At 39.1% G+C, this 27,807-nt stretch overlaps 1 protein-coding gene across 2 annotated transcripts in view; it reads left to right on the top strand.

Moving 5' to 3' along the window:
• The window catches only part of matn4 (matrilin 4), a 40,098-nt gene extending 26,812 nt beyond the window's left edge, over positions 1–13,286 (top strand). The window contains exons 6-17 of one of the 2 annotated variants that reach the window (XM_033626236.2): positions 501–623; positions 1,451–1,573; positions 2,907–3,029; positions 3,311–3,433; positions 3,965–4,087; positions 5,017–5,139; positions 7,025–7,122; positions 7,809–7,940; positions 8,206–8,389; positions 8,512–8,664; positions 10,620–10,724; positions 11,799–13,286. In XM_033626236.2, the coding sequence (XP_033482127.2) occupies positions 501–623; positions 1,451–1,573; positions 2,907–3,029; positions 3,311–3,433; positions 3,965–4,087; positions 5,017–5,139; positions 7,025–7,122; positions 7,809–7,940; positions 8,206–8,389; positions 8,512–8,664; positions 10,620–10,724; positions 11,799–11,857 (1,469 nt within the window). In that variant the 3' untranslated portion in view covers positions 11,858–13,286. The remainder of the gene's footprint in view (positions 1–500; positions 624–1,450; positions 1,574–2,906; positions 3,030–3,310; positions 3,434–3,964; positions 4,088–5,016; positions 5,140–7,024; positions 7,123–7,808; positions 7,941–8,205; positions 8,390–8,511; positions 8,665–10,619; positions 10,725–11,798) is intronic. The other variant, XM_033626238.2, reaches the window with a different exon arrangement.
• Positions 13,287–27,807: the final 14,521 nt, after the last annotated feature.

Genomic DNA, 27,807 nt, shown 5'->3' with positions numbered 1-27,807 from the left:
CCTAAAAACGTGGTTTCAAATCAAATCTAATTAAGTACATCTCTAGAACATTAAAGGGAAACCTTCTTACACATTAAAGTGTGTATACAGATGTTAGGTGTGGAGTCAGAGAGAAGTGAGTTTACCAGACCGCTGCAGCCTTCTGCTCATCTCTGCTGCAGGCCAGAGGCTCCAGGATACAGTAGCTGCTGTTAGCATGACACACCTGAATCTCTGACCCAAATGTTGGTGGTCAAGTGGAATTGTGGGTAATGTAGGCACCAGATTTGAGAGGGAAGAAGAATGAGTGGAATAAAAAACAAGCTAGAAGAAACAATCAAAGTCGTACAGAGCTACAACAGAAGTAAAACACCTCACCTTTTTCCCAACTCAGCCTACATCAATCAGTGAGAATGTGTTCATGAAAGACTTGTGTGTTCATGTAGGACCCTTAATACTGATAATGACCCTCCAGCTGATACTTATTTTGGCTACTGAAGTGGATATCATCTCTGCTGTAGGTGTGGATCTGTGTCTGGAGTCGGACCACGGCTGTGAGCACATCTGTGAGAGCTCCCCAGGCTCCTACCACTGCCTCTGTCTGCCTGGATACACTCTGAATGATGACGGGAAAACATGTGCAGGTAACAAAAAAAAAAAGGTCACACACAAGAAATAAAATCAACAATATGGACAATTAGGTTGACACACTTCCTGGAAACATGTTTATTCTACATTAGAGGCGCAATGTGCTTTAGACCGGAGGTTTTCAAAGACACCTTAAGACTTTTTTTTGCCTGAATTTGTTTGTGTTTTAGCTCCATTAAAAGTATGCCAAATTAGCTATTAGCAGTTCCTGTTTGCAGTATAGCCTTGAATGTACAGACAGCTGTCACTGGTTTACTTTGATATGGAAGAAAACATCAAACTGTGATGATTCTCAGTTAAGTTCTGCAGTCATATGGAGGAAGAACATGCCTCTCTGAGAAGGAGTAAGATGTTTGACTCAAATTGTGGCTATTGTGTGGTAAGGGTTAATTACCTTGAGTTCCTCCATAAGCTGTGTGTCTCAGTCACTGCTGACTGTGTTGGTAAGTTGGCCAAACCTCAATAATTACCTTCCTGTTGTTTTCAGAACACAAGCATGTGCCGGCTCCTTTCACCTCACACAGTATCATTACCTCATGTCTATCTCGGTCTGAAAACCTCTGTTTAAAAACAGAGTGTTAATTTGGTTAAAAGGCTCAGAGAAACATTCAAAGAGAGGAAGACTTTCAACACTCCTACCAGTATAAATGTCGCCTGACATGAAAGTTAAATTTATCGTGAGAGAAAAGACACCAAGGTTTTATTAACTCAACCAGTGCTTAAGATGCTTGAACGCAAAAGGTGAAATTATTCATTAATCCACAATGAATGAAAATGCAGTTACTCAATAAATAACTGGCGTGTGTGTGTTTGTGTGTTTCAGCCATTAATCTGTGTGCTGAGGGGAAACACGACTGTGAACAGATCTGCGTCAGCTCTCCTGGTTCATTCACCTGCGACTGCAACAAAGGATACAAACTGAATGACGACAAGAAGACCTGCTCAAGTTAGTCTCACATACACACAAACACACATGTAGAAAACACATGTAGAAACTATGATACAACACATGTATTTAGTATCATTTCACACAACACACACGTGATAACATCTGCTGATAGCTCCTGGCTTTACATTAAGAAGTGTGTTTGCCTTGAATTCATGTTCGTTCATGCTGAAATGGATTCTGAGCTTCACAAACTGCTGATTCATGATTTCTCTGCTGATTCATGAAGCTGACTTTGGGTTTGCACCATGTTCCTCCCTTTGTCTCAATAAAAGAAGTCCTTTTACTTAAATAATTTATATTTCAGCACGTCCTGGCTTGAGATCCTTCTTTTACAAGAAAGCTGTTAAATAAAAACACTAAGATATGTGATAAACAAACAAAAAAAAGCTATACTCGTAAATCATAAATCTTAAATATTTAAAACCTGATTTGCATTCAACCATAACTTTTGTTGTAATTTTGGGCTTTGAAAGACAGTGTGTCATGCTGCTCTAACAACATATATCACCTTAAAGACATAGTTCAGATATAAGTGGAACTATATGAATAAGTTATCTGTAGTCAGTGTATTATCTACAGTAGATGGCGGTCAGCACATCCCCAGTTTGGAGATGCAGGCAGGAGTACAGACACAGAAACTAAGCAATGTGCTACTGTGGAGTTTTAGCGTTTGCCATATTTAGAATACTTTCATTGCTTTATCTTGGCATCAGACAGTGATTTACGATGGAGAACTGAAGCAGTTACATCACTTTCCTAAAAGCCAGACTTCATTGAGAAAATCAGTGATTTAACATGGCTGAACACAGAAGTTGCTGGTCTACTGATGCCTCTATGAGTCAATTTGTTTGTGTTATTGTGCGACTTTGGCGTTTAAAACAAGTTAGTTCAGATTCACCAAAGTCACACAATAACACAAATAAACTACCCATCGAGACAGCGGTAGACCAGCAGCTCCTGTGTTCAGCAAGCTAAAAATACTGTTTTTCTCAATGGAGTCTGGAGGCTTTGACAAGCTCAAAGATGGTGAACTGAAGCTATTAACAACTTCCACATTGGACGTTGCTGCTTACCTCTCCAAGCTGGGGGTGTGCCAACTGTCATCCACTGTAGATAATACATCAACTACGGAAAAGAAACCTGTACAACCCCATTCCAGAAGATCAGAACTATCCCTTTAAGGAGCAGAACTCAACATATTATTTCAGTGGTAGTCTTGATTTGTTTAAGGTAAGATTTATAATGAGACAAAGGGAACACTGATGCAATCCCACACATGTTGCTGCTGTTCGCTCTGCTGCTTATGGCCTCGCTGCTTTCCTCCCCTCAGTGATCGACTACTGTTCGTTTGGGAACCACAGTTGTGATCATGAGTGTGTGAGTGTGCTCAATGGCTATCACTGCCGCTGTAACGAGGGCTACAGGCTGCTGGACGACGGCAAGACCTGCCAGGGTGAGTAACACACATGTGAGACACAACTCATGGTCACTGTTGATGACACAGATAAAAACACACAGTGTTGTCTGCCGCTGGCGTAATGGAGGTGAGGATCAGATTTTATACAGTAAAACCTGCCTGACAGAGCCGCTTACCCACATGCATGATTTCAGTGGAAACACATAACCCTCCACAAACTGAAATACCGGCTACTGGCTCATTTTAAGAGTGAGTATGTGTGTAAATAAATGCACAGAAACACACACACTTTAACTTAATGTGTGTGTGTTATTTAGCCATTGACCTGTGTGCTGAGGGGAAACATGACTGTGAACAAATCTGCGTCAGCGCACCGGGCGTCTTCACCTGCGACTGCAACAAAGGATACACACTCAATGAAGACAAGAAGACCTGCGCACGTTAGTCAGGCCCTCGTGCACACGCACACACACAGCTGTACACACACCAACAGTAACACACACAGTTACAATGAAGGGAAACTCCTGTTTGTGCATCTATCCTGCAGCAGGAGTGAGGCCTGTTCTGTCTCCATTAGTAATGTCAGTAAAAACACAAAACAGTTTCTGCCTCAAAGCTTCTTAAATGTGAAGACTTGCTGCTTATGTTTCATGTCGTAATATGTTAAATCTTTTCAGATCTTTGGACTGTTGTTCAGGGGTAAATAAGCAGTTTTAATATACACCACTTTAGACAACTACTTAATAATGAACAGATTATTTAAGCTGTAGAATATTTTGTTTGTGTAGCTGCAACACATAACTGTCTTTCTCTGGGTGATCAGTAGCATATTTCTTCTTCTTGTACTTTCTAATAAATACATGATCCTCTAGCTAAACCTGAACTTGTGCCTGAAGACATGTAAAACAACATACACACAGAAGTGGAAATAACTTTGTGTGTGTTTGTGTGTGTGTGTGTGTGTTATTCAGCCATTGACCTGTGTGCCGAGGGAAAGCATGATTGTGAGCAGATCTGTATCAGCGCTCCCGGCGTTTTCACCTGCGACTGCAACAAAGGATTCAAACTCAACAAAGACAAGAAGACCTGCACAGGTCAGTGAATCTCACACAAAAACATTTACTAATATCATGGGTTTTTACATCAGCTCATCTTATGTGAGATCTCACTCTTTTATCCCTGACTTAAAGATTTACCTCAGCTTCAGTTTGTTGTCAAGAATCAACCTGGACCCTGTTTTCCTATGTTTTGGCATCTAAGTGACTAATGGAGACAACACTTTTTGAAACTGACCCAGTATTGAGAGAGAGCGCTGCAGCTGGCAGCGGCCAAACAGGCTGCAATGTAACCATTCTGGCCATTTGTGCGTCATCAACGTACATCTACTAAAAGTAGTTGGTTTCATCACTGACAGGCTCAGATAATTATTCTAAGTGTCTGACAACATTATGGAAAGGATCCCTACAGAGGCAGACCTTTTCGTTAAAGAGTAAGATCCTTACTCAGCCCCAAAATCGCCATCACCAAACCCACCAGATTCCATTTAGCGTGTATAGAGGCAACTTATTTTCACACCAAACTGCTTGAACTGAGGATTTATTTCAACCAAACCAGAGTTGGTGATTGTTGGAGGAGTGCAAAAGCGAACCAAGATGGTTACTGTTAGTTTTATTTTGTTTTTGTGCACTCTGAATGAAGTTTGCTTTAAGATGATAAAATTACTCTTAATTTAAATGGAGTCTGGTGTGTTTGGTGATGGTGATTTAGGGGCTGTTCCTGGTTATACAAAAAGAATCTAATAAATGTCTGTCTTTGTAGAAATCCTCTCCATAATGTCAGTTACTTAGAATAATAATCTGAGCCTGTCAGTGACAAAAAAACAGTACACAAATGAATTTATCTCATGTGTTAAGTAAAGATTAAATAAAAATGGCAATGATAAAGTATGTATTGTATGTATGTATGTATGTAAAGTATGTATTTGTGCAGGTGTAATTTATATGTAATCTGTGTGTATTTGCAGACATGAACCTGTGTAACACAGTGGAGCACGGCTGTGAGCACCAGTGTGTGAGCACTCCAGGATCTTACTACTGCATCTGTCCTGAAGGACAACTGCTGCAGGAGGACGGAAAGAGCTGCGGCAGTAAGTCTACTCTGATAATAATCCGTATCATATAAAATCATCTGACCTGGCTGAGCAAACACGGAGGTACAAGACTGATGACCACTGTGCGCAATAATGGACAGGTTTACTGCTTCCTAACACAGACCTGATTATAACACTCATCACTCAGAGTCATTAAAACACAACTTCATAGAATAATGGAGCAACTCACCACTGTGCTGCAGTCAGGGGGCTGCAGGGGCATGAAGACCCTGCAGGTCCTGCAGGACCCAAAGAAGCGTTGCAGGTGAAGTATTTAGGTGGAGCAGGACCTCTGAATCCCATCACATTTGTCTTCGATCACTCAGATGAGCTCTGCAAAGGAGAAAAACATCAAGAGCTGAGATTAGGATTAGAATAGGAGAAGGAAGGTTATTTCTCTGGAGATGAGAAATATCTGTGTGAAAATAAACCCAATCCCATGCTGATGTTAAAAGCAGCTCAGTTATGTCTGGCAGGACCTGGCTGGACAAAGATGGGATCTTCTTTTGAGTTTTCTTTTCCTCTGGGGAGACTGAGCCTGCCAGTATCCTCTATTTGAAGATTTGTGGCCGTGCAGACGGTCTCATTCATCATCCATCCAAGATTTATACTTGGAGACAACTGCTCCAACTGCTCCAGATAACTGCAACACATCCTCTGTCACCACGGCAACTCTCATAGTAACCAGAGAACCTGTGAGCGAAATATAATTTTTGTCTTATTTTGTTATGTCTGAAAATTTGAATAATACAGATCTATCAGTCAGTTGATATGTTATACTGAGGACATATCGTTCATTTTCCAAAGAGAAAGCAGCAGTAATGGAAAAATAAGGCTGAGACAAAATAGTCTGTTCTTTTTTTCTCAACAAATCGTCACACAGGGTTCCCACACATTTTTACCATTTAATACTTGTTACCATGACTTTATTTAAGTACTGTCGTTTAGAGTAGGTTGGCCTATCTAGTGATACAGCCGTTCCAAGCACTTCCAAGGCATTTGCAGATGAGCAAACTGGTAGCACTTGCTAACTTTCCTCGCTCATTAGACAGGGTACATAAGGGTACTTCACAAAACGTCAAGGCTGCACCCCTCTTTGGGGGATACAGAACCAAGAGCCTAAAGATGTCAATGCACTTTGACGTGTTTAGATTATAATTTTGACAAGTTTGTATGCGTGTCTTTCTTGTTAAGTAAATGTTTGTTTTATGGACATGTCTGATTATTGTCTTGCAACCTTGTCTGAACCTGAGTGTACGTGATAACTTAATAAATTAAAACTGATTGCCCTCATGTCATGCAGAGCAGCACTAGATTTTAAAATAGAAATACAAGAAACATACTTCACATAACATTATACATGATTTGGTATTTTGTTTTTAACAACAGACAAACTGTATGCTCAAAACTTTTCCAAAACATTTTGTTAATTCCAAACCATTGCCAGATCTGGAAGACTGTTTTTCCAATTTCATAAATTTTCCAGGAATTTCATGACCATGGGAATCCTGTATTTGTGTTACCAACATAGTTTTGGACTGAATGACTGACTTCCTCAAATGCACATATTAAGACTACAGCTAATTAATTTTTCAGGCTAAACTGAAATCTGATACTGAAGATCTGACAGTTTAATAACAACATGTGCAAAACTAGAATTTTCTTTATAATGAACACTACACAACATAAACACATTCGATGTGAATCCTGTACAATCCTGTACAGAGAACCTGACAAATATGCATGTGTCTGTATTACTGTACCTCAAATAATTTTGCTATTTCTGTGCAATAAAAAAAATACTTGTGGTGAATTTTAAAAAAGCAAACTTATGACTGTGTATATTGTCAGTATCTATCCTCCGTCTCTCTCTCTCCTCCAGCCTGTAAGTCAGCCAACATCGACCTGGTGCTTCTGATTGACGGCTCCAAGAGTGTCCGCCCCCAAAACTTTGAGCTGGTCAAAAAGTTTGTAAACCAGGTGGGTCATGTCGTCATATAACAGCTACAGTATTTTGATGTCATTGTGTATTGCACTTTACAAAAATAACAACGACAAAAGAACGGAATATAATTTAACACATTCAAATCTAGTTATTTATCTGCAAGAATAATTATTTCCTACACAGAGCAGATGTTTGTTTACAGCTAACAGCTGATTGGTTGTGTAGGCAAGCTGCTCCCGGGGCAGATAGAGAACTGGTATCGCTTAACAGGTATCAAAATAAGGTAATCCAATTGTGTAACAAACAATTGGTCAACAAAAGCTCAAATATTCATCATACTGTCCTGTATGAGCACCGCCATATGATCACACCTTTAGCTTTGTCAGCACTGCTGCCAGCGTGAGCCACCTCCACCTTTGCTTGTGACGTCTGAGGTGACTGCCATGTGTAATCCAGACCCAGACTACGACTGTCGTACATTGCAAATAAAAAAAAAACCTGTGGATTCGCCATGTGATTCAGATCCACTCCAAAATTTAATGACTTCTTCGTTGACCAATGCTTAATTTTCACCAAGTTTCATGAAAATCTGGTCAGTAGTTTTTCTGTAATCCTGCTGACAAACTGACAAACAAATGCACAAACCAAGCTGAACACAATCTCCTTGGCCGAGGTAAACATGGAGGTACACTGATCAAGTATCTGTGCCTTGTGCCCCCAGGTTGTGGACTCTCTGGATGTGTCTGCACATGGCACCAGAGTCGGTCTGGTTCAGTACTCCAGCCGTGTCCGGACAGAGTTCCCTCTCAACATGTACCACACTGCTGACGAGATCAAAGCTGCAGTCATGAAGGTAAAGTTGTTGCTTTTCTCTGTTTTCACCTGCAAGTGATCTTCAGTTTTATATTCTACTATCAGATGCATCACCAGCTACCGGTGTTCAGAAAGTATTAATAAGTATTTCTGAAATGAAATCAATCAATTATTTTGGTACAAACATACTACAGACTTTTATTTCATGGGCGTCCAGCAGGAACAGCTTCTTTGTCCTTTTCTAGTGTGAGCCCATAATAAAAGCAGACACTTGGGACTTGAACTGCTGTTTTGGCCTTGTCTAGGTTGACTACATGGAGAAAGGCACTATGACAGGTCTGGCCCTGAAACACATGCTGGAGAACAGCTTCTCAGAGGCGGAGGGCGCTCGTCCTTCCAGCCGCAACATCCCTCGAATTGGACTGGTCTTCACAGACGGACGCTCGCAGGACGACATCACAGAGTACGCCAAGAAAGCCAAAGAAGCCGGTAAGACTCAACTGGTGTGAGGGTCGAATCAGCGCTACAGTTTGTATTTTTAGGGTAATACTCTGAGTCCGGTCCCTGCAAAAGTACGTTTGTGACGTGTATGTTTATGTGCATGTACGCAGGTATCACCATGTACGCCGTGGGTGTTGGAAAAGCTGTGGAGGATGAGCTTCGTGAAATTGCATCTGAGCCTGTGGAGAAACATTTCTATTACACCACCGACTTCACGGCCATCAGCACCATCGCTGAGAACCTCAAACTGAACGTCTGCCCAGGTACTAGATACTACACCTGACTTTAGTCCTGTTCGCACAGGACTGGTGTTACCAGGGGACCTCATGTGATTTAAAAATGACCCCCCACCACTGAGTTTCATGCGGCACATTTCCACAGGATAAGCAAAGTCTGTATTTTGCTGTATTTACTGAAACACTGTCTCTAGACAGGGACATTCAAGTTTTCACGTTGGCAACCGTAGTCAGAAGACCAGCTGCGATGATGATTTTTTTTTAATGTGAAACATATGTTTTGGAGAGGAGGAGGCCTCAGCAGGGAATTCAGCTCTTGGTAAAAAACCCTGAGCGTCTGTTTTTTAAGTTATCAGAGAACAAAGGTGAGCAGGTGTTGGGGACGGGGCCCGTCCCAAGTGCCAAACAGCATCAAACAAACACTGATTTGTAACATTTAACTGCTTTATTCAGTGTTTTATCCGTTTCAAACATCTGGTCTGTTTGTTTTGGAGAGGAAGAGACCTCTGTGGATAATTTGGCTACCGATGAAAAAAACTTCCTGAACAATGAACAATGAAGGAATTCTAACCAGAGGAAGTTTCGGCTAGTTGCAGTGCTCACCATGAAGTCCCCCTAAATCCTACACACTGCTCCTTTAACCACTTTTTTTAGTGGGGTAAAAAGGCAGAACCGAATGTGACACAAATTGTCACATCTCATCTAATCTCATCTCTTTTGAGATTTTGGCTCTTTGGATGGGTTTAAGCTTGCTCTTTCTGCCAATGGGTCTCCACACTGTGTAGCTAAATGAACCTCTTCGACCCAAAGGGCTGTCAAAACTGTCATTTACAGTTGCCAACATCAGCCTCCACCATTTCCAACCAGGGAAGAGGCAGAAAAGAGGCCCGCAGAAAACAAAAAACCTAAATAAGACCCCAAATCACCCAGATGCAGATTCACACGGGACGAATATCATCCCATAACCTGTGTTTGGAGAAATATAGGAGGTAATTTGCAGCAGAAATATTATTTGGCAAATTACAGACATGGCAGATGGTACAGGATTAAAATCTCAGACAACCTTTACAATTATTACAATGACCAGAGGTCACCAGGTAATACTAGTCCTATGTGAATAGGGCTTTAAACAAGCAATATAAAAGAGGAAACATACAACACTCCTAAATATTCCACTGCTTAGCAGGGATGGAAATCTTAGTGACTGCTGTTTCATATTTAAAAGCACCCAAATGGTCACTGATCATTGTCTTAATGTCTGTGTACAGTTGATTGAAAAATCAGTTGTAAAGTAACAACCTTTACTTCACTGCAGATTAACAAACTGTATGTTTACTCAAACATATTCACTGTATATGGTGGCTGAAATTGCTTTGCATTAAAAAAAAAAATATGATGGGTTATAAAATAAATGATTAATTGAAGAGGTTCGGTGCATAAAATGGGAGAAATATAACCGTAATGCAGCACACTGTACAGGCCCATGATACAACCTACAGGGGGAATGTCTACTTTCAACTCTTTTGTCACATTGTACTTTTTAATTTGCTTTATTTCAGTATCATAAACATTATTGTTAAAAAATATTAATTGTAATATTTTCAAAAGACTTTGTTCAACATAAGGAAAATGTAAAAGATGAGACTCATGTGAAACCTGTCCAAGTGTCTGCTGGCAGGTCACTGTGATGTCTTGTTCTCTGGCTCCATCTGCTGACAGAAGTAGAAAATGCACAGCAGTGTGAAGCAATTACAAAACATAATACCAAAAATATGATAATATTACCTTATTAAACAAAGAGGCCTGTGATTTAGAGTTTTAATTTGTTGTTTCATAAGGGCAATTTAAACTGCAACATGCTTTATGAGCCTATCATATGTTTTTCCTGTAAGTAACAAAAGACAAATGTGTTGAGGTGAAAGTATGAAGTGTCACAAAGAGTTGAAGTAAAACTGTTTGTCTGTGACGTTATTTCTTTGCAGAGGAGAGTCAGGGGGAGATCGAGGTGAAGGATCCGTGTGCCTGTGAGAGTCTGGTGGAGTTTCAGCAGGCCACCATGAGCAGCCTGGAGCAGCTCACACAGAAACATATCCTTTAAAAAAAAAATCTTTATCCAAACACAAGAAACCAAAACAAAATTAAATAAATATTGTGTAGAAGCCTCTGTGACAGGGGAAGAAGACTCACTTACTCATCGTGATCTGCAATAAGAAAAGTCCCCACAAGACACCAGAGTAAATACACCAAATTTGGTTGGTATTCTTCTGTGTGTTCACGGTATGAGGATCCTGCAGAATTACAGTCATGGATTCAGTGGTAATATAAAAATGATTTAAAGGCAAAGATAATGGATGTAACAGATGTGAAACTGCAGCTTTAGTTACGGCTGTCTTTTGACTGATTTAGACTTGAGTCTGTAGAGCGAGAGGTCCATTAGCACACTCACATATCTTACATCATGCACATTTGATTTTTGCACCTTGTTAGTCTTTGTTGTTTATATTTTGATTTATTTGCACTCTTTGCTACTTTGTACTGCAACGAATGCACAACAATTTGTTTGTATAAACAGATCTTTTTAGTTCCAAATTTTTCCCACAACTGTTCCAAGTCCCACAATGTGACATAAAAATCAGGTAAAACTAAATAAAGAAACTAAACTAAGGAATAACGCTGCTGATATTCTGCAATGATCGATTTCTCCTTCATATTTACGACAGAATGATGCTTACAAAAGAAGGGAAAGGTATCTGCTGACTACAATTGGTTGTTCGTTCTCACATGACATGCGGTGCACACTGATGCCTTCCAACAGTTTAACTTTGTGTATCTCACAATACAGCCATTGCACTCTGGAAAATAGGCACTTGGAAATGTTTGCACACTGGGACAGAATTGCTCTCACTTTGAGCGTGCCTACCATGCGTCCACTTTGACAACAATAGATTTGAGGACAAAAAGAAAAAAACAAAACAAAACATAGCATGTAAACGGTGCTAGATGTGGTCTACCAAAAATTACCTGAAAGCATCTTTTTTTCAAAAACAAAAAAAGATGTCTTAATTTCCAATAAATATTTGACATTTGTTCATGCATGTATTTATGAGCAGACTCACAGTGAATACCTTTATATCATTATCATTCCTTAATCACCTGTCTACTGTCTGGGATGACTGCTCGTCTGGAGCAGCTGGAGAACCAACTTCTCTCCAGGAAGTGATCTAATCATCATCACAGTGAGCTAACGGGACGCCACAGAGGGAGAATAACAGAGTGAGGAAGAGGAGGGAGCATCAGAAACCTTCCAAATCGATGGACAAAACCAAAGTGTCTTTTCACAAAGCCTTTGTAGCTTTCAGATGGTCTGTTCCTCGTCATGCTCATGAGGACGACATTTATCTGAAAGCTTGTGACAGAATCATAATTCTGGTGTAGATGTAAAAGACCCAACTGTACACTTTTTGTCTTTTAAAAAAAAAGAAAAGAAAAAACAACAGAAACTTTCCCACACGTCACCAAGAGAACCAGCTGTTAAGATGAAAAACAAATGCTTTCATAAAACAGATGGATATTACATTTCCAAGATTCCCCAGAACATCTGTGTTTTCGGTGTACCTACATTAAGGATGAATTCAAGACTGTTTAACATTTGTTACTGATAGTCATCATGTAACACATGTTATAACAGTCGCACACACACACACACACACACACACACACACACACACACACACGGGTTTGTAGGCTATCTTTGTAAACTAGATGTAATCAGTGTACTGTAGATATTAGATGGAAGCACAAAATATTATTCAGTGAAAAATGTTCATCACAGACTGTGTCATTCACACACACACACACACACACACACACACACACACACACACACACACACCCCCTCCGTCTGTCAGTGCCCTGTTTATACTTGATCTGTTTTGTACGGTTTGTTAAGTTTTATTATGATGTATTTATAGCAGATTGTTTTTTTCTACCACAGTAGAATAGCAAATTTAAATTAAAAAAGGAGTTATAAAAATGAAGTGTTGTTACCACTCCCAATTTCAAATTGGCTCGAGTCATTTTCATACAAAGTCATTACTTGTTCGATCACAGGTCTGACAGTTTCAAAGAGAAAAGCGGTTTGGATTTAAAACAAAAAGGGACGTTATAAAGTCTGAAGTGTCGTTCATAAAGCTGTGGTCTGAGAAAATGTGATGAACCAATTGTGACAGGACTCAGTATTTTTTTAGTTAGAACAAATATGGCCTTACCTTTTAAAAATCAAATTCATTCTCTACTGTGCACTTTCTAAATTTTGTCTTACAGTGCCCTTAACATGTCTGAGTATTAGAAATAAAAAAGTGTTTGATATTTTTCTCTTTGCCCTAAAGTGGTCCATCACATCATCAGCAGTGTCTGAGCAGTCTGTTATAATCCAGTCACATTAGACTAACAGGGAGGCCTCACAGGGCGCTGTATGTAAATTAACTTTGGTAGATCATCTCACTCTTGTAGTTTTGTATAAAAATATACCCTTTTATATTTGAATGTCTCTATGTTTTTGTATATTTTCCAATAGCTTTACCTTTTTTTACTTTTCTGATGGATCCCTGTATTACAGCACAGAAGGCAATAAAAGAGTGAACTTTTCACTTTTGAGTAACGTATTTTATATTTCCAGTTTCTGTTTCTGTTCAGAATTTGGTGTCTTATTAAGAAAATGTGTTCGTAGACGTGTTGTTTCTCTTTCTGTGACATTTTGCAGGTGAACAAGAACTCTCGGGTTGAAAAACTGCATCTTAACATCAGTACTTAGTTCAGTGGAGATGAAGATTATACAAATACGACAGCAAATGACAGAAAATATTAAAGGAAAAAAATCAAAAGAGCGCGAGAAGCAGGTTCTGTTTTCTTAGAGCAGAGATGTCCTGCTGTCAAACTGATTTGAACTGCTTTACTCATGTCACTGTATGTCAATGAAATGTTGCTCAGTGTGCTCTGCAGCTGTAACATGAAAGACTAAATAACTGAACAGAAGGTAACACTTGATTTACAGGTCTGTGACAGTTTAATAATTTCAAGTTTCCTGTAAAGAACTATTTAACTTGAAAATGTTCCTAAATGAAAAGCTCCATTTAATCCCACATAAATATTTATTAATTATTCATTCATTCCCTACTGGAAACCTTTTCTATAAATGTTGAACTGTATGTTTGCCTGCAGACAATATCTGCTGTGCACTGATAGGGTTGGGTACTGTTCACATTTATGCCAGTTATACTGGCAGAAACTGCATATAATATTACAAGTATGTTTTCTTTGGTGTATAAGCAGCATCAGAAAAACAGATTTTTTTGGTGACATTAAACTGCTTCATTAGGTTTAAATCACCTGGCCTGTTTGAGACCTCTGCAGATAATTCCTCTAAAAGGTAAAAACCTCCTGAACTACTGGTTATCAGAGACAAAAGGTGAACACAGATTGCACAGGTGCTGGGCTAGTGGCCTGTCTCTGACATGCCCAACAGAGTAGGAGAAACAATGATTTGTAACATGAAACTGCTTTATACAGTGTTTTTACCAGTTTAAATCACCTGGTCTCTTTGTTTTGTGGGGTAAACTTTAATAGTGAGAATTTCTTCACAACTGAAGTTGCCTCTGAAAGGTGACGAGTACCCTGATGACCAAAGTTCATTCTCAGTGGGTCAACAGTAACTTTTGTTTTTCTAAAGATAAGCAGACAAGCAAGTAAGAAACCACTGCGGATTATTTGGCTCCTGCTGAAAACCTCCTGAACAATGTAAACTGAAGCAACTCCAAGGAAGTTAAACTGCAATCAGCAATTTTCACCACTAGGGACCAGTAAAGCTCTCTAACTCTTACACGTTGGACCTTTCAGGAAAACATTTGAAATCTATTTTGGAATTTTGAATGCGTAAAATAAACTTTATCAAAAACAAATATTGGATTTACTTTGGTTGGCAGATACTTGATATTACAAGACTCTGATCTGGATCAGGAGAAAAGACAAAGCAGCAAAAGCAGCCGGTCCAGGGGCCCCTGACCCCCTGGACCAGTGGGCCTGTTCACTAATCTATCTATACCCATAAAGCACAAAGAGTTGAGTCATTACAATGTGTGGGATAGTTGCATAACAAAGTGTTATCAGGGATAAATCTCGTCTTTATTCCTTCAGTAGTGCAATTAATTTCTCAAGTCCATGGAATCTCTAGTACAGGTGGACAAAATATATCCTTGTACTCTAAAGTGTACTTATGTCACTAACATGATCTGCCTATGAGGGGAGCGTTCAAAAAATGAATAAAAGGTGGGTTTAAAAACAGAGTTTTATCAACTGTATGGAACTCAAAACTTTCTACTAAACTTTTCTTTGTGGGACTTTAATAGTGAGAATTTCTTCACAACTGAAGTTGCCTCTGAAAGGTGACGAGTACCCTGATGACCAAAGTTCATTCTCAGTGGGTCAACAGTAACTTTTGTTTTTCTAAAGATAAGCAGACAAGCAAGTAAACGAAACACTTAAAGGAACAAAGCTATTTCCCTGTGGATCCACAGTGTTTAAAGAGCAGCTCCACAGGGATCAGTTACTGCTCTCAAACAAAGAGCTTCATTACTGACAATGACCTTAAACATATTTTCTCTGTAGACTATGATGCAACTTGTTTGTTCCTGTTATCCCTTATTTCTTACTTTCAAACTAGCATGACTAACTATAACAATAGTTTTACTAAAACTGCTTAGACTTGTTATTTGGACTGAAATCAACAGATTGGAACAAATACGCTTTCATTGTAAATGTCATAAAAAATATCCACTCACTCAAGGCCTGACTCTTTTTTTGCTACAGTGATATATAGCTTAGTGTTTATCGTACATAAAATCATCCCAAAGAGTTTCAAACAGTGAAAATTACAGATTTTAAATGTGGGGAACCAGAGATCACTGGCACAGCACAGTATCAGTACTCGTTATAGGCATTTTATGAGGAAAGAAAAAGTGGGATTGGCGCATCACTACTTAGTTCCTCTGTTAATTGATTTATTATGTAATGTACAAGAAAGGGCCATAATCCCTGGGAGGGGGGCCATTTTCAACCGTCATCTTTTCCGACCCAACACTCTGAGGTCTCGGGAGAAGTTTTTAGAAACTCAACAGCTAAACTGGTTATTTTAGAGCATTTTGAAACATAATTTTCAATGAGGGGTTCCCAAAGTTTTGATGACTGAGTGCCATTTTAGGGAGCCAGCATAGGATTGAAGGCCTCACAGAAAAAGTACACATAGTAGTCCTCATTTACAAAATGAGCACACAACAGAAAACTGGGTGTGTGGTCATTTTCACACAAACCTTGGCATTTATCAATGAAGATTTAAGCGGAGGCTACAATCAAATCCCACGTTAGACCTCCAGTGTGGAGGTCAATAAAACGTAAATCCTATGCGAAAATATTGCCTTTTGTAAAGGCCTACAACGATGCGTTCACAGCTCGCAGTTGCTTGGGACTGGCTCCAAACTGACTGAAGGCTGAACACCACTGGTGCCTGGCTCTGATTCATCTGAATTTTTTTAAACACCAACAAACCAAAGCATGTTTATATCATTTAAACATTACTGAAAAGAAATAAATAAACCCTGAAACTTTGTAAATATTAAAATACTAGTTACCTTGGTGATTAATTTTTCACCAGTGTCTGGCTCAGACACAGGTGGTGTGTCTGTGTCCCCACCACCACCTGTTATGCTGGAACTAGAAGCAGACAGATATCCGCGGCCACACACTCCTACTTCTGGGTCAATTATAAGGTTTTGTGGGCAATATTACAATAATATTATTATTATATAATATCCAGACTAATATTATTAGTATATGTGGGCCATAGGTCAGTACATGACATATGTGTATAAATCAAATATTACAACCTCAGCTGGAGTTTGTCTGCTACAACCCTGTTGACCGCAGCAGTGATTTCTTTCCATACTGTGTTTTTGCTTCTTTATTTGATGCCACTTTTCAGGCAGCCAAATAAAATGCAATAAAAAATACTATACTGGTTAAATTGGATCTGGGATATGAGTGTTTCCAGTTCGAGCTCAGAGAAGTTTCTCTTCTCAGCTGTATTACACCTCTCCATGACGTGAACTCTTGGAACAAGGCCTCTAAACCGAGAATATTTTGAGGCAGGATATTTGAGAGATATTATTTTGTAATATGACTGAATTTTCTATCCATACATATAAACTTTAAATATATTAAAATTATAAGGCATCTTTGAGTAAACTGCGAGTATCATTTAAGTAGGCTATGTCGTGGCCGGCTGAGTGTCCTCTTTTTTGGATATCAAAATATGGTCACCCTACCATTACAAGTGAAAATAGATATAGCTGCTTCAAACGTAAATGTCCTTTATGATGGCATAGATACAGCCAATAGATTGTACTGGAGGGTGCAGTTTAACACAACAAATGAGGCAACAGTGGAAGAGGTCGTAATATTGCACCTGTAGGAGGATGCAGTGCTGTAGACGGCAGTGTTAATGTGGCCATTATATATACATCCCAGTGAGGACGGAGAGTTCTTTTCATTATATAACGGATTCTTTTCTTTTCACCATAATTTAAAGTTCTTTGTTGTCTCCTAAGGTCGTCTCTCGCTTGAACTATGCTACACTGCCTTTGCGATCTCCAATGGCACAGCTCTGTTGCGTGCATTTCTGTAAGCTTTCAGGAAATGTACACAAGAACGGAAAAAAACAACGCAGAGTACGGACAGAAGGCTTTGTCCGTCTCTGTTTCTGTATGTAATAGTGAGCATAAATGAGCCCTCACACTGTGATTGGTGAGAAAAGAACGTTTCATGAATCACCTGTAAACCCCATCATTAGATGATTTCTGTGTCTGGATCTGCGCTGTTTGTGTGGTAGATTGAACAGTGAGGGCCACTGACTTTTTTAATGACATACTATACTATGACAATTTTGACGCGCATGACATACAAACACATTACAAAAACTAAAATAATGGTCAGTCATAGAGGCTACGTAACACTCATATTACTTTCTAGTTTTCAGCTTTTAAATACATTTGAAAGTAATGAAATAGAGAAAAAGCACAGTGTTTGACACTGACTGTACCCACAACACTCAAGCAACTGCTTCTGCTAGAGTATGGCAACACCACTTGGACAAACCACATGTACAATTGCAGTACACCATAATACTTTAAACACTTTAATAGTTGTAACAAGTTGTTAAATGGTTTTATGATTACATTTGCTAATGATTACTTTTGGATGGCGGTGTGTGTGTGTGTTTTTTTTTTATTCATATCTTTTCATGACTATAAGAGGGGAGGGGGCAGACGTTTGAACGTATTTGAATGTTGGAATATCGCAATATTTATAATAATCACAACCTAGCTACAAAATATTAGAACACAGTAAAATACATGGCAATTACAAGCTCTCAGAAACCAAGTTGATGTATTTAAATGGCTTCTTTTGTCAGACCAGCAGCCAGAAACCCAAAGATATTCAATTTACAATCATAAAAGACAAATAACCTGAAAATGAGCTTACTGAATATGTAACTTAATTCAAATGTATGTTTTATGAATTTAAGATTAAAGAAGTGTGAAATGATGCAACAACTTCACGGTTAAGTTGTGATGATCATTAACAAACTTCTCTAAAGCAAAGTTTCTGATAATTGGTTTCAAAGGTAAAGTTTATGAAAGAGCAAAGAAGTCAGACATGTGAGAAACGAAGACATTCTCCTTGTGGATCAGAGATAAAGAGCAGCACCACAGAGAATATTATTGTTTTTAAACAGCCCTGTTAATGTCAGTGAACTTAAATCACTTGTTACCCACTGAGAATTCTGCAACTTGTTTTTAATTTACTAAAAAAAGACAGTTAAAGTAAATCATCTTAAATATCACAGCTAATGGAGTGACCCTCCGGCTCCTTCTAATTGCAGATTCTTTTAATGTCAATAATGAGAAACTCTCTCTGAAGACATATCTAATAAATCCCTGTGATGCTGTGTGTGTGCACTGCATGCTACATAACAAACAGCCCCAGTGTGTGTGACCTTTACTGATAACAAGGGCTGATTAGGTAGCTGCTTGTTCTGTCATGCAGCATCACTCACTTCCTGAATACACTGAGGATTATTGAAAATGTCAGGAGGTCCCAGAAGTCCTTCCTGTGGAAAATGCAACTAAGGTCTTGCTTACAGTAAGTTTACCTGAGTGTTGTACTTCAGGAAGTGTGGGAGGCTAAACTGAAGAAGACACAATTTGTTTACCAACAGCAAAAGTTCCATGAAGCACGAGTGACTTCAAAACAAAATGTTCAGAGGAATAATCTCCTTCTAACATTCTATAACATGGCTGTGTGGGTAATGAAAGCTGTTAAACATTTAGTCACTGAGAAAGAAAATTTCACACTGTAGAGCAAAAGTAAGTCACTTAATCATATATTTATAAAGTGGATTTACTGGATTTTTGAGGCCAGTTATAATATCTAAGGATTTTTGGCTCAAAATGACACGGAGGCGGTACCATCCTGATCTCCTGATCACACATACATGTGTTCAGTGCCTTTAACTGGCTCAAGCAATCCCTACTTACTACAGGCAGCACACTTTAAGAGCGCTGATAAGTATATGCTTGAAAAAAAAAAAAAAGACAATAATTAATAAATTGCAGCTTACCGGTAATTGTAAAATGTTTATCTCTTATTTTCTGTAGTCCCATTAATATTTGTTCCCAAAGCAGATCACATGACTTGGATAACTTATGTTTGAGACTGAGAACATGACCACAAATACTAATATACTGAGTATCAATTTTATTCTGCTGGTCGAATATTATCTACTCCAATGTAGACCTCCTCCTGTTTTCGTAGCATATAAATAAATTTAAAAAACTAAATTTTAAGCAACCACCTCTTAGACACTTTTACAAGACACTTTTAAAACACAGCCTTTTCTTTATATCCATCAGTTATATTGCGTATTTCACTTCCTATTTTAAATTATCTTTTTTCTCAAGCACATGTGGAAGTGATGTTGTCACGTATTGTAATGAACAAATATTATGTTTTACAGAATCTGTTTGAACCTTTGTACTGATAAAGTGGGAATACAGTTAATGAAAAAAAAAAAGCCTCTTCATTTCCTTAGATTTCACTGGGCTTCCCTTTAGGCGCATAATGACGCATAGGAAGTCACGATCACAAACGCAAAGTATGACTGTCTACGACATTTATAAACGCCAGCTGGCAATATAAAACTATATTAAAACATTGAATGGCGCAGAAAATGAGTTTTGGTTTCTTTACTGATTTTTTTGCCGTGGTGGCAGAAACACTGTGGCGTACAGGGCTGGCGGTTGGCCACAAGTAAGTATAACTGCAGCTGGAGCAGCTACGTGACCCGTCCACTTGCTACATGACTCATCAACCATACCTAAATGTCAGTCCATCATCAGCTGACTTTGCACCTTGGTCCAGGAGTGAAAGACCTGACAAAAATGCCGTGTTAGCGATTAGCTAGCAATGAATTGTTTAACACAGTGGATTACTGCAGCATTTGGCTTCATATTTATTCGCTACAGTGTCACGTTGTAGCAGGGTTCAGATCATGGTTGTCATAGTGGGTTTGTCTTGTACTAATGGTGGCTGCAGCTTGTAGCTTGTTGTCATGTGAGCTACAAACTGAAGGTGTCTTAAGCTACACGTCTTGCCAGATCAGCCTTGGCTCTGGAGTGACCTGTCCTTTTAGCCTCACATGTTGGGTCATTTTGCCAGGCTCGAAAGGCTTTCTGTTTTTTGGAGATGAGTTGTTCTATCTCTGTATTATTCTCATCAAACCAGTCTTGATGTTTCCTAGACTTATACCCAAAGGTGGTTTCACACGAGTCAAGGCTTTCCCCAAGAGAGTCCTGAAGTAGCTGCTTGGTGTCGGCTTCATTCAGGCTATCCAGGTTCAGTCTTCGCTGGGTTTGCTTCTTTTGAATCCATCTCCTTTTTTAAAGTTTGATGGACATTGTGGATCGAATGAGGCGGTGGTCTGTTCAGCAGTTGTCGGAGTCTATCATGGCCCTTGTAATGTTCACATCACAGCCGTCCCTGGCTCTTACAATGACATAATCGATAAGATGCCATTGTTTGGAGCGAGGATGTCTTCAGGATGCCTTGCATTTGTTTCTCTGGCAGAAGAGAGCATTGGTGATGATGAGATTGTGCTGAGCACATTTACTGAGAAGCAGCACTCCATTGGAGTTTGTGTTGCCAGTGCCCTCTTTGCCGATAGTGCCCCTCCAAAGGTGTTGGTCCTGGCACACCCTGGCATTGAAGTCTCCAAGAAGGATAATCTTGTCTTCCCATGACAGGATTTCCTCAAGGCAGGCATAGAAGGCCTCTTTTTTATCCGCATCAGAGTCTAGAGTAGGGGCATAGGCACTCACTACTGTCGCCATCTGGTTGTTGACTAGCACCAGACGGATGGTCATGAGGAGCTTATTGATCCCTACGGGAAGTTCACAGAGGTGGTTGACAAGCTGGTTGTTGATGGCAACCCAACCCCATGGATTCTAGGCTTGTCAGCAGACTTTCCTTTCCAAAAGAAAGTACAGACACCCTTTTCCTCCTTCAGTTGCCCTTCATCTGCCCACCGGGTTTCGGATAGGGCAGCGATGTCAATCTGGCATCTCTGCAGTTCTCTGGCAATGATGGCCATATGTCCCTCAGGTCTTTCACCAGTGGTGCTATCCATAAGGGTGCGCACATTCCAGGCTCCAAAGTTAAATTGTCTGTGCTTCTGACCGCAGTATGGTGTTCCCTCTGAATGCGTTATAACGATAAACTTTTCACGTAATAATGTAATACTGATCCATTTTTTCCCCTTGATGTGGCAGCATACACTTCCGTATTTATGTGACGGCATTCACCCAACTGCTAAAACTCTTGTTTTCCTATAGAATATTGTTTTAAATAAAATGTTATTTGTTAACTTTGATTTAGTGAGTTGTTGCTGTTGTTATGAGATAATGTGCAAGGTGCGACATATTTCAGCGATTCAACACAATTTGGCTATTGAAAAATATGACTTCAAATAGCTTTTCTAATATACACAATATCATTTCACACATATTTACCCTTAAAGATTCAAATGTGTCAATTTTGACTGCTAGCCACATCTCTGCTCTGTCATTCTCAATCTGTTTTTCAATGAGCGTCAAAGAGTGAGCTGTACCCAGCAGGCTGTTTGGCAGTGTGACAGTTAACAAGGGTTCCCTCTAACAGGGTGTGTACATAACTCAACTACTAATAAAAAATGACCTGTAGATTTCAATAGCTTGACACGGTACTTTCTTGGATCCTCAACAATAAACCCACCAAGTGTTGAGTCTACCAGAGGAACAGGACATACAGACAGTAGGGGTGGGAATCGCCAGAGGACTCAGGGTATGACATAATCACCATATTGCGATACAATATATTGTGATGTATTGCAAATTATTACCTTTTTTTTTTACAACTGCAAATTATTACCACAAGGGAAAACTTTGTCAGCATCAGTTTTACATCACAAGACAAAGATTTCAGTCTGCTCATCGACTTTAATCATTTTTACTGCAGCAAAACGTGATGCAAAGCAGACAGACTGAACTGTGGGCAGATTCAACACCCTTTGAGTGGCCAGATTAAGAGCATGTGCGAAACACTTAATATGCAGGTATCCTGCTAACTGAATGACATCACTATTATTAGAAGCGTTTTTTGTTAAATTCTTGTACTGTATTTTGCAGGAGGTCTGCAGTGTTTGCTCTGCTGTGACTTTGGTGTACTGTTCTAGTTTGGAGAACGTGAGACAGCTGTCTCCAGTCCTCTGTCAGATAATGTCCTGTTCTAGTTAGGAGAACGTGTGACAGCAGTCTCCTGTCCTATGTCAGATAATGTATTGTGCTAGTCTGGAGAACGTGAGACAGCAGTCATCAGTCCTCTGTTGGATAATGTGTCGTTATAGTCACACATGAATCCACTGACCTTGAAGTCCAGGCATCACAGGTTAACGCCACCCTTCCTGCTGCACTCAAAGATTCCTCAACGTAATGCTGCATGTCTCTGTAGGGCGTGGGTACAGCTGTGTTGTTGTAAAGACGTGGGGACGGAGTCATATACCTGGGCTCACGTGTTTTTAGCATGTAACAAAAGCTTTTGTTTTCAGCAACACTGTATGGACGTGGATCTTTGCCCATAAAGTAGGTGATGGACTGTGTTATTTTCTTAGCTCTCAGAGTTGGATGGTAGTTTTGTCAAGCTAACTGTGTCAAGTGTTGGTTGATTTTTTGGCAGAGCAGGTTTAGCATTAGTTTGTCCGTCAGCGGCTAACGCTATCTCTGGATGATGGCGTGTGAGGTGAGCCCTTAATGTTAGTATTCACAGAGTATTTTATTCTCATGTGACAATGCTTGCAAATTGCATGTGTCATATCCAAGGCCTCCTTTCCCTCCGTGTTAAAAAATCCAAAATAAGTCCAGATGTTTGATTTAAACATCGATGGCGCATTTCTGATTTCTTTCTCTGGTGCCTCCATCTTTGTTTTGATGAACTTCCTGCCTACTAACTATCTTGGACAATGTCTCACACCCACTCCACCATGTGCTGGTCAGGCACAAGAGTACTTTCAGTGAGAGACTCATACCACCTAAATGTACCACTGAGTGCCACAGGAAATCATTCCTGCCTGTGGCCATCAAACTGTACAGCTCCTCCCTCTGAGTGGCCCTGACACTATTTCACCTACTGTCAATAACCCCATTTTACCTTGACTGTATATATTCTGTGTATTATCTATTTAGGTTATTATATATATTGTGTAAATAATCTTGTTTAGGTTACAATACACATATATATATATATATATATATATATATACATACATACTAGTGCTGCACGATTAATCTAATCGCGATGTCAGGCTGTGCGATTACATAACCGCATAAAAGGCTGCGATTTGTGATTTAATGTAGGCTAAATAAATGTTAACGTGTGTGCCTGTGAACGTGACTGCCTCTCCTGTAGTGTGTGGAGTTTGTTGACATCACGCCCACAAGCTATCCAGGGGCCTGTATCACGAAGCGAGATCAACCTTTCCTGGGTTACCCAGACCTATCCTGGGTTGACTAACCCTAACAATGGCAATCAGGATAATCGGTAGCGTCCTCATATGTGAGGGGAAAAAAAAGTATTTCTCATGTGAGGATCAGAGATTAATTCTACTAAAATATGAGAAGGAGGAAAGCAACATTACAGAAAAGGCCAACACCGTGGCAGCTGCAGGAGGAGGAAACATGCGTGGCAACGCATAACAGGATGAATAATGTTTAGTTTTAGTTTAGATTAGTTTATTTGCACATAATGTTAAAAACAGACTATAACATTTACAAGATTAAAAAAAGAAAAGTGCTGGAGAGGTTAGAAGCCACTAAAAGCTTATCAAAGAAATTCCCCTGTCAGAACATCAATGAAATCACATAATAGAGAAGAAAAAAAAACGGGTAAGGAAAGAAGAAATAGAGGAGGAGAGAGGGAAAAATCAAGACAAAACAAGGTAGCAAATAAAATGATGTGTAGGTTAAATGACTCATCACTGGTTCAAGTAGCTACAGTACCTGTACCTGTACATCTGACACTGATCACACCCTTGAATCCCATGAAATCAATGCTGCGCAGATGAATTGCGTGTATTGCAATTATCGTCTAACATCATTGCATCTGATAAATTGGTCTTCTTTGTCATAACGTTATATATGCTACAATAAAGCTTAAAGCTGACGCCACAATTAAATCATATCAACACCAAATTGATAGTCTGAATAAAATCATCCTGATATTGAGCTGTGTTAGAAATTAACAGCTGCGCAAAAATATACCTAGTCTCCCTCTTTAAAAAACAAAAAGGAAAATCCCTCAGACACCATGAAGTGTAGACATGATAGGCTACTTTCCACATTTCCAGCAGCAAAGCTGTCAATTAGGCCCATTATCTTTAACAGGGATCATTTCCTCCAACAAAACAAAATGTTGGCACTAATTAATGGTGCTATTAAGTGTTCGCAAATTATCAGTTTCTTTCTTATGAAGGGGTGGGATGAAAGTTCGACTTCTTTCCACTCCTTTCTGAACAATCTTTTCATTGTCTGTTGTTGTTGCTTTCTTTTCTTTTTTAATGTTCAAAATAAACTTTCAAATCAAAATCAATCAAATTAATTAAACTTCCCGTCATGACTGCGCTGCATTTCTGTCAGCGGAGTCATTTTTTTCCGAACAGCTGATTGGCCAGTGGGTGGTGCTTTTTATAGGATCAGATTCAACCCTGAACTTACCCTGCTCCGGAGCAGGATAGCCGTTCAGAGTAAGTTACCATGGTGATCTACCCCGATAAGAACTGAACCGGCTTCGTGAGACCGAAAACCCAGGGTTAACCCTGAAGTTACCTCGCTAAGACATTAATCCTGCTTCGTAATACAGGCCCCTGGTGCATGCAGCAGGTGTGCAGCAGTGACCAACACAGACACTGAAGAAGAGCGTGAGCTTGACCAAGAACAGGCTGAGTTGGTGGTGAAAAAAACATCTGTTAAAGTCAGTTAAAGTTGCCACGTCCCGCGGCAACACGACCAATCTATATCAGCACTTGAGACGGGACGTGGCGACTTTAACTTTTAAACTTTTACACAACACTTTCAGGTACGACGACGTTGGACAGAAAGACGCGCTGTGTAAAAGTGTAAAAGTTAAAGTTAAAGACAACTGAAAGCCGCCAGAGCCTCATAAAACAACATCCAAGCACAGTTAAGCAAACATTTGTAAGTGTCACACAGAAATCACGGACTCCATAACAAATGAAAAATTGAGCAATTTTGCTCGGGTTCGGCCCACTTGACATGCTGCTGTGTTGTGCTATGGCGTGCTGGAATTTGTCATTTACGTGACAACGCCTGAACACAACACAGGCTCGCTCCGCTGTGTGTACAGTTCCGTGCTGCGCTGCTGTGTGAGCAGCGAGTTTATACTGTGCTCAGTCTATTGATGGTCATTGACACACTGTCTGTCCATAACAATAACTATGTCAGGTCAGTGCCCCCCTGATATAATGTAGGGGAAACACTGAATCAAGCAAAAAGACTCATGATACCATTTATTTATTACATTTTATTGTAATTATATTGTAATCACAATTGCAATCGCAAATCGCGATATTGTCCACCATAATATATATACATATATATATATATATATATATATATATAATCATGTTTATTTGAACTATATATTTGTAAATAATCTTGTTAAATTTCATATATTTTCACTTATCTTTCCACTCTTGCAAGGAGCACCTGTAACGCAAATAATTTTCCCTCGGGGATCAATAAAGTATTTCTGATTCTGATTCTGATTCTGAAATGGCGCTGACTGAGACCTCTGCTGACCTCACCAGGAAAAAAAAACATCAGCACCATCTAGTGGCCCGAAAAAGCAACTGATTTTATTATTGTAGTACCAAAAGTTGTATTAAAATGTGTATTTGCAAAGATGAACTATGTATATAGTAAAAGATCGATACTTGACATCTGTGTATCGATACAATATTGCCATGCAAAATATCACTCTATCGATTTTTCCCCCCTAGACACCTAACAGACAGAAACTCCTTCCATTTTTAGTAAAATGTAAAAATTTTGTTTAGCATGTGCACATATTTACTCCTTTACTTTGATACTTCTAAAGGCATGTACACAGACACACACACACACACACACACACACACACACGCAATATCTAAAGATAGATACGCACACCCCTGAATCCTTGAATGATTACCCACCGAAGCACATATATATATAAAGTCATAGCTTTTCCAAATCAACATTGTTGGTGATCTGGACTGAATGCAGTGAGGTGAGTACTGTGCAGTCATGTGGCTTCATATATGTGACAGTAGAAATGAATGGGTTAGGGCTAGAATTGTAACGACAACATTAAACTGCTTAATAATTCATTCATGTTGCTTTGAACTGTTCTGTACCTACTGACACATAAAGTGTATTTACCCAAACTGGTCCTGGTTGGTTGTGTATTGTCAGTCTCTACAGAATGAAGTGATAAAATCATCTGAGTGTATTTTACTGGAGTTTTTTTTTTCTCTGTTGCAGGACATTTTGTACTTTAAATTCTCTCACCCAGGTTCCCAGAATACAAATCTGTGTGCTGGATGAAACAACCAGAAGATAATAGTTTGGTTAAAAATTCAAACATCAACAATTTGACAAAACATAACACTTAATTCTACAAAAAAAACCTTGAAAAAAGACCTTGAATGCCACAACTATGATGCAATTTAAAAGAGCAATCATTTAATTGAAGTATCACTTCTTATCAAAGGTAGATGTGTATGCTATACTTTTAATTCTTAATCAGATTATTTTTTATGACAGTTTGGGAGTCACACAGACAAGTTATGTTCTTTTGATCCTACATGTTAACAGCTAAAATTTTCATACATGCACTTTAATTACAAAAAACAATACTTTGATATTTATCTTTCAAGTTGACACCCTGACCCTAAAGTGAGTGCTTCTGTTTCGCACTGTTGGAAAGAAATGAATACATTGAGGGTGTTTTTATATTTGAATTGCAGTATCAATGAAAGTTTTAAATATATACAATAAAATTATATCAAATTAAATAAATATGTATATATATATGTAGATGAGTGAAAGTAACTGTGGAAATTGTCATGATCCAGGTTAAATTGTGTTAATCTGAGATTCACAGCCATCCATCATATTGTAATGAGTAGTGATGCACTAATGGGATATAATAATGATTTCTACAAGAGTGTAACAAAACTGTTTTTCCTCAGTTTAACAAACCTTTTGTTTTTACTATGTATTTTACTATGTCATTTATATAAAAAAAATCATACTAAATGTCTAACTTTTAACAATAAGTGTAAATGATAATGTTTTTTCCCAGGTTCCTATGGTCTTAAATTTGAGGGGACTGTCTCATATGTGGGTCAATAATGTGATTCCTCGCACTCTATAATTATGCTTTTTCCTTTGTTGGATCTTCAGGTTTCAGGAG

This window comes from Epinephelus lanceolatus, chromosome 1 (assembly GCF_041903045.1).
Source record: "Epinephelus lanceolatus isolate andai-2023 chromosome 1, ASM4190304v1, whole genome shotgun sequence".
NCBI classification, from domain to species: domain Eukaryota; kingdom Metazoa; phylum Chordata; class Actinopteri; order Perciformes; family Serranidae; genus Epinephelus; species Epinephelus lanceolatus.
Note: the sequence above shows the minus strand (reverse complement) of the source record. Positions and strands in the feature narration are given on the sequence as shown.